The sequence below is a fragment of the Sarcophilus harrisii genome, chromosome 2 (assembly GCF_902635505.1).
Source record: "Sarcophilus harrisii chromosome 2, mSarHar1.11, whole genome shotgun sequence".
Classification (NCBI taxonomy): domain Eukaryota; kingdom Metazoa; phylum Chordata; class Mammalia; order Dasyuromorphia; family Dasyuridae; genus Sarcophilus; species Sarcophilus harrisii.
This window is the reverse complement of record NC_045427.1, coordinates 56,399,834-56,406,358: the sequence shown is the minus strand read 5'-3', so window position 1 is coordinate 56,406,358 and position 6,525 is coordinate 56,399,834. Positions and strand designations below refer to the sequence as shown.

The 6,525-nt window shown below is 45.2% G+C and overlaps 1 protein-coding gene across 5 annotated transcripts in view; it reads right to left on the bottom strand.

Moving 5' to 3' along the window:
- Positions 1–520: 520 nt before the first annotated feature.
- RANBP10 (RAN binding protein 10) overlaps positions 521–6,525 on the bottom strand; it is a 152,796-nt gene continuing 146,791 nt past the window's right edge. For 4 of the 5 annotated variants that reach the window (XM_031950253.1, XM_031950247.1, XM_031950251.1 and 1 more), the window contains 3 exons: positions 3,979–4,113; positions 2,245–2,350; positions 521–1,403 (listed from right to left, as the gene is read on the bottom strand). In XM_031950253.1, the coding sequence (XP_031806113.1) occupies positions 1,346–1,403; positions 2,245–2,350; positions 3,979–4,113 (299 nt within the window). In that variant the 3' untranslated portion in view covers positions 521–1,345. Of the gene's footprint in view, positions 1,404–2,244; positions 2,351–3,978; positions 4,114–5,843; positions 6,524–6,525 lie in introns of those variants that run through there. The other variant, XM_031950248.1, reaches the window with a different exon arrangement.

Below are 6,525 nucleotides of genomic sequence, written 5' to 3'. Positions count from 1 at the left end.
CTCAAATGGCTCAACCAAAATTAACAAAGACAGAGGTTGACACACATAGCTACACATGGATGTATATTTTAATAAAAATAATTCTGTCAAAATACAACAGAAAGTTTCATCTTTATCATATCTTGAGTACATTTGAATAGTTTTTTTTCCTTAATTAAAATGTCCCCCCCTCCCTCCTCCCACCCCTTCTTCAAGGCTTCATGCTAGTGCCAGATAACTCAACTCACAAATACAAAGCAGAGGCAGACCCAGTGTGCACAACTCTGATAATGTCCATTCTGTTGAAGTTATTCACGAAGAGGAAACATTCTTTTTAATGAGGAGGAGGCCTAGAAAGCTGAGAGTGGGAATCGCCATCTGTATCAATCAGGAGTAAACAGGGCTACTAGATATTCTGCTGACGGTGTTGGCAAAGTACATATTTTTCTCTGGTTTCATGCTGAGATGTAGCTTTTCATACCTGAGTTTTGAGTCCAAAAGAAAACTCTCCATTTTAACAGTTTCGGTCTTTATTTTGTGCTTGACCCAGGAGCATCAATATCCCAAGATCAGCAGACTCTGTTCTCTCCTCCATCTTCAAGGGAGAGGACAGAGGGATCCCTGTCCCCAGAACGGCATGCACAACCAAACCCACCCACCTATTGGAGGGTCTGATAGATAAGTCCACCAGGGACCAATGGGCACAACCGGAAGTAGAGTGGACAAAGGGCTCTTAAATTCCTTTCCGCTATCCACAGAAAGAAAGCCAGAGCTTCCAAGAAAAAGGATGTGGTAAAGGGAATGCCTCTAGGATTCACTTCCTGTTGTTTTGGAGAATCCACTCCCTGCTTCCTATGCTTATACTGCTCCAAACTCAGAATATTTGGCCCCATATCTGGGAACCTCAGTGGGCTGTGACTGAACAGGTCAACACAGCAGGAGCTAGGGAGAGCCTGGGCCTGGGAGCTGGTTTCTGTGAATCTGCCTGGATGTTTGATGCTAGGATCATGGCATCACAAGTCAGAGAAGGGGTCTCAGTTGACAGTTATTCCAGAGAGCACCCAGCTCCCCCGTAACAGGAATGTCTCTCCTAGAAATGACCTTCCTGACCACACCTCTAGATGATGTGGCAACCCTCTTCAAGGCTGGAAGAAATGAAGAAAGGGGCCTGTCTCTTATTTTACTTTCCCAGAGAAGAGCTTGGCTCTCCTTTTAGCAGCTCTGTGAAGACCCACAGAAAACCTGATTCAGCCTCAGGATTCAAGAGCTCTGTGGCCTCCTGCAGCTTAAGAGTCCCCTGGAGATGGTCAGAGATGGTATGGGCAATTCTCCCTGAAGACAGAGGGCCCATAGGACCTTGGTGATGTTACCTACAGATTTCAAGAGGTGCAGATGATCCATCTGGGACTGAAGGTGCCCCCTCCCTGGGGAAGGACAAGAAATGTAAACAACTTGGAGTCAGTTGAAATATTGAGATAAGGCACAGAAAACAAAGAGGAAACCTTGTATAGGGAGTGGCCAATGGAGAATGATCCCCTTCTCCCTCTCAGCACTCCTGCTATGCTAACTCTCTTGGGGTCTTCACTCACCCTCCAGATAGTCTTTTCCACCAAATGTCAAAACCTGGCTATTCACCCAATTAACAGGGCCTTGCCCCTCAGCAGCAGCCCATGACACTGGAGGGTTATGGTGGTTCCCTCTCCTTCGAGCCACAGTTTGTGATCTTATCCCACTGGAGGTGCCAGAGGCAAATAGAAAGAGAAAGGGCCAAGGAGTCAGCCTGCATCCTCACTCTCTTGGCTTTGTTCATCACAAGCTGTGTCCTAGGGTTTCAATGTCTTCAATGACAGGGCGGGCTCTGGATGATCACTGAGGTCCTTTCTAGCTCTTAATTCCTAAACCCAGCTGGTGCCCAATTAAAAAGCAGCTCCTGGGCACTGAAAGTCAGATGCTATTGACTTTCAAAAAGTAAAGTTATTTCTACCTCAGATACACATGTGGGCATGGAAAAGTCCCTGGGAGGAGGAGGGAGTATAGTCTAGCCTCTCCTGGATGTCCACTTGAAACATCATGGTATTTACAAAAGTGAGTTTTCCTTCCTTCTTCCTCCTCCAGTTATACTATCTCTATCATTCCTACTAAAAAACAAAAAACCCCAAAAAAACAAAAAGCAAAATAAAACCAGAAAAAAAAACAAAAAAAAACAAAAACAAAAACAAAAAAAAAAAAAGACCAACAAGGTAAAAAAAAAATATCTTGGCCTACCTTTGGAGCTGTGAGGACCTATCTGCTTTGGGCCTTTTGATCTGCTCTGGAAGAGGCCCGATGTTCCTAGGTGGTTCCAGAACTATTCTGACCTTCTGAGGGTTTCCTTGGACAAAAGGAGGAAATGACCAGCTCTATGATAAAGAGACAATCTTTTGAGGGACACCTGAGAGTGAATGACAGTTTCTCCATTTTTTCACTATCAACTATTATTAGCAGATACTCGATTCCCAAATCACTAGGACAGTGGCCACCAGAGCCTGCATTGCACCTCAGGGGAGAGTCTCACTGGGAGGTAGCAAGGTAGCAAAAAGACATTGCTGCTCAAGGGTCAGGAGGCCAAGGTTCACATCTCAGACCTGCCACTGTGACTTCGGTCAAATCTCTCAAGAGACTTGGCTTCTCCAATTGTAAAATCAGTGAACTGAATTAGGGGATCTCTAAGGAATCTCTAATCCTATTACAAGGTGACCAGCTACATCTAAGCTTCTTGGGACCTAAACTTTTTCCTACATTAAGATGGGAAAGCCAATTCCTCTTCCTCTCTAACCCTGCCCTAAATGACTCACAGGCTCTTTGGGCTGAGCCCAGGGCTGGGGTCACAGTGAGAGGGAGGCTGCATTTCCTGTAATGTATAACCCTTGATTTACCATCAATAACACGCTGAGTATCATTCATCAAGACAACCCTCATTCATTCTGGCTTCCTAACTTTCCTAAACACATCACTGTTTCCCTTATCCTAAAAAGACAGGAAAATTCTTTTCCTGGAACAGCATAGTCCCAACTCTCTCACTTACATTTCTCCAATTACCCCAATTTGGCTCCAAATCTCCAGAAATCCATTCCTGGGTCTAAAAACTTAGGAGGGCAGAATTGATCTTCCTGATAAGTTTTGAAGACGTTCTCCTTCTCCTCTCTTTCCCTGATTCACATGTCAATCTGATGCTTGGGGGACACAGGCTATATTCTAATCAATGGAATTTGTGATGAGCAAAAGACAGTTTTTTGTCTAAATACTAAGGAAATACTAAGCTGGTGAATCTTAATCAATTTCTAAGAAATGTTTCCAAGCTCAAAACACATGCCCATTTAACTCAGTACTTACTGCCTCTTAAGAACTGCATAGGGACCCAGGGGGAGCCCAAGCCAATGCTGGACATTCATATGATTACCACAAATTCCAAAGACTCTGAAGAATAAACACAAATCACAGGGTAATCCAACTCTGAGAATAGGGTAACCTTGAACTTGTGCTGGCTTACACATCAGAAACAAATGAGGAGATGGTATTAGAGCTGGGAATCTGCAGACAACTGCTTTCTGCAGTGCTCTGGCCCTATCACATTTGTCAGGATAACCTAGAGGGGTATGAAAATTGTTCTTTTTCTACTAGCTAGATGATTCCTAACCCACTCCTGCTGCTCACTATTAAATAAAAAAAAAATCATAATTCATATTCTCATAAAGTCACAAGCATTAGATCGGAGAGGAACCTTAGAGATCATTTAGTTCAATCCATTCATTTTACAGATGGAGAAACTGAGTCCTGGAGAACATATCCCAGGTGGTTTCCCAAGTGGGAAACAGTACAGAACTTAGTTCCTCTGACTCCAAATTCAGAGCTCTTTCCACTCTGTGACACTGCCTGTCTTTATCCAATTGGGGCATAATAGAAAGAATCCTAGATATGAAATCAGAGAACCTGGTTTCAAGTCTTGGCTTGGCTACTTACGACCGGCTTGTGGGCTGCACCGGATGATTTCTTGGGTCGCTTCCCTCTCTGCCTCTATACTAGGATGACTGATCTGATCCAATTCAGAGCCCTCACCAAAAGGCCACCAGAGTTCACCAGAAGACCATGGCAGAGCTAGAGGTGAGAAAGGAAATTGCAGCAGAGATGGGAACAGGAGCTTCTGCAGCTGAGACCCTGTCTGTCCTCAGGGGGGGTAGCTAGAGGGGGCCAGGTCTGACAGCCGAACTCCCCAGAAGCAAGCTGACAGTCTTTTCAGAGAACTCTCTGAGCTGGGAGGCACAATGTTGGCAGGCAAGCCAGGGCCGACACAGGCACCGGGATCTGCTTGGGGAAGCAGTACACGGAACGGGAGGAGGGGTGCATCCTGAAATCTTACATTGGTACCCATGTGGCAGCCACTGCAGCTGGCTTCTGGGTAGCCCACCCAAGAGATAACTCCAGGACATGGCCATCCCCCTCCTCTCCATCCAGGAGCCCCTGAGGTCTCTTTAGGACTGAAACACATAATTCCTGATGCTGAACTGCTGTCATCCCTGGTCCGGAAGGAGAAGGCTCTCTTTCCTGAAGGCAAGAGAACTTGGACCAATCACATTCCCCTTTCCAAGGACAGTTTTCTTTTCTTGTCTAATAAATGGAAAGATCTATCTCCCCTGAAAAATCATCATCTTTAGACTTCCTGGGATAGCCTTAGCATATGGCCATCTCATGTAACAGGGCATTTGGAACTCAGTAAGAAGAGTCTTTCTTTTCTTCCACTGTTTTAAAAGCAGACAGAGACAAACTTCAGGGGTAGGACTAGGGTCAAAGGCTAAAGATGATCCCTTTAGGTGGGAATCCCCTAGACTACTTACTCACTATTGACCTTTCCTGCAGAATAAAGACCCTGGGCTAAACTCATGATCATGATTTCCATACTCACCCAGAATTCAGTAACTCCACCTCATGATGGTTCTGCAAAAAGGACCATGTTCCTCAAAATCTCATTTTGCCAAGAATAGCCATTAAAAAAAAAAAAAATTCAAGACTTCAAAGTAAACACTTTAAAGGAAAAAAAAAAAGTAAACAAACCCAAGACAGCTGCTGCCTCTCAAAAACAATTAACCTGCAGTTCATTATTCCATGAATCAGTAATGCTTTAAGCACGGGCCTGTGGCCCTTTCTCAGAAAAGGTCTGACCCACTTTTCTAAGTTTCTATCACTTTCCCCCACAGATGTAGGTTATAATGCTATAATGACTACATCCTGATAAACGGAGTCTCACCAGCCTCAACAACCTCCAGGGCTCAGGGACCCCTTCTCCCTGGCTGCCTTGGCCTGACCCCAAGGCCTGCTCCTGCTCCACCCTGGCGGACATCCTTAGTCTGACACTTTTAGGCCAGAAGACCTGGTGAGTGAACCTTGGATCTGCTATTTACTGTGTAACTTTAAGAAGGTCCCATTCTCTTTCAGGGGCCGTTTCCTTATCTGTGAAATGAGGGTGCTGGAATAGATAAACTGGACAAGTCCCTGGTCCACTCTACATTTCCTGATCAGGTACCTAACCACCACAGGCTCCTTGCTCTTCTTCCCTAACTCTGGCCACATCCAACACAACAAAGTTCCTACTGTGTTTTCTTCAACTGACTTTATGGTTTGGAAGTTCAGCTGGGGACATGGTGGAAAGAAATGAACAACTTGGTTGAGGTGACAGAGATGGTTTCTTTTTAGTGAGTGGGACCTCCCCCTCCCCCTAAAAACATACACTGTCTGGACTGCCTCTCCCCAAAGTGTCCAGACAACTAGCACTACGATAAATACTGTGTTTGTTTATATATATATATTTTTATATATAATCTCATTTTTTTTTTTTTACTTAAGAAAATAATAAGCTATCACCAATATGGATGAGCTTTATCATCACTAAATTAGCAGAAACCAGCTCAGCACAAACTCTCCAGAGATAAATACTGGTGGCTCAGTCAGAAAAAATATAGATAAAAAACCAAAAACAACCAACTCCCTCTGCCTCCCCCCAACAACGTCTCCTAAGAGTGGAAGGAGCTACATTAGGGTAACCAGCCAAATACTGTGTGTTATGTCCCTGCTGTTGCTGCACATGATGGAAGAGTCAAGGAGAGGTTGAGAGAAGGATGGAGAAGAAAATGGAAAAGAGTGGGAGAAAGAGGAGAGAGAGAAAGAAGAAGGGAGGAGGAAGATCTAACTCTGCCAGCAGCTTCCAGGTCTCTGAGACAGATGTGTGAGAAGGGGCCATGATAATAATGAGAGGGTAAGGCTAGCCCTGACTTCTTGGGCTAGCCCAGGGTGAGGAGGGGCAGCATGGAGAAGGCCAGCTAGAGCCCCGGAGCCAAGCTGGGGCAGCTCGGTGGGATGGCGCTCCCCTCTTACTCAGGTGGCTAGTGCAAATAGTCATCAACTCTGGCAAATGAACAGGAGCCCAGGCCAACTCGGGCCATAAGCCGAAGACACTCGGATGCTTGGCCCAAGGCGAGCATCAGTGGGGGCTGCTTTGGCAGGTTTTGAGATTCT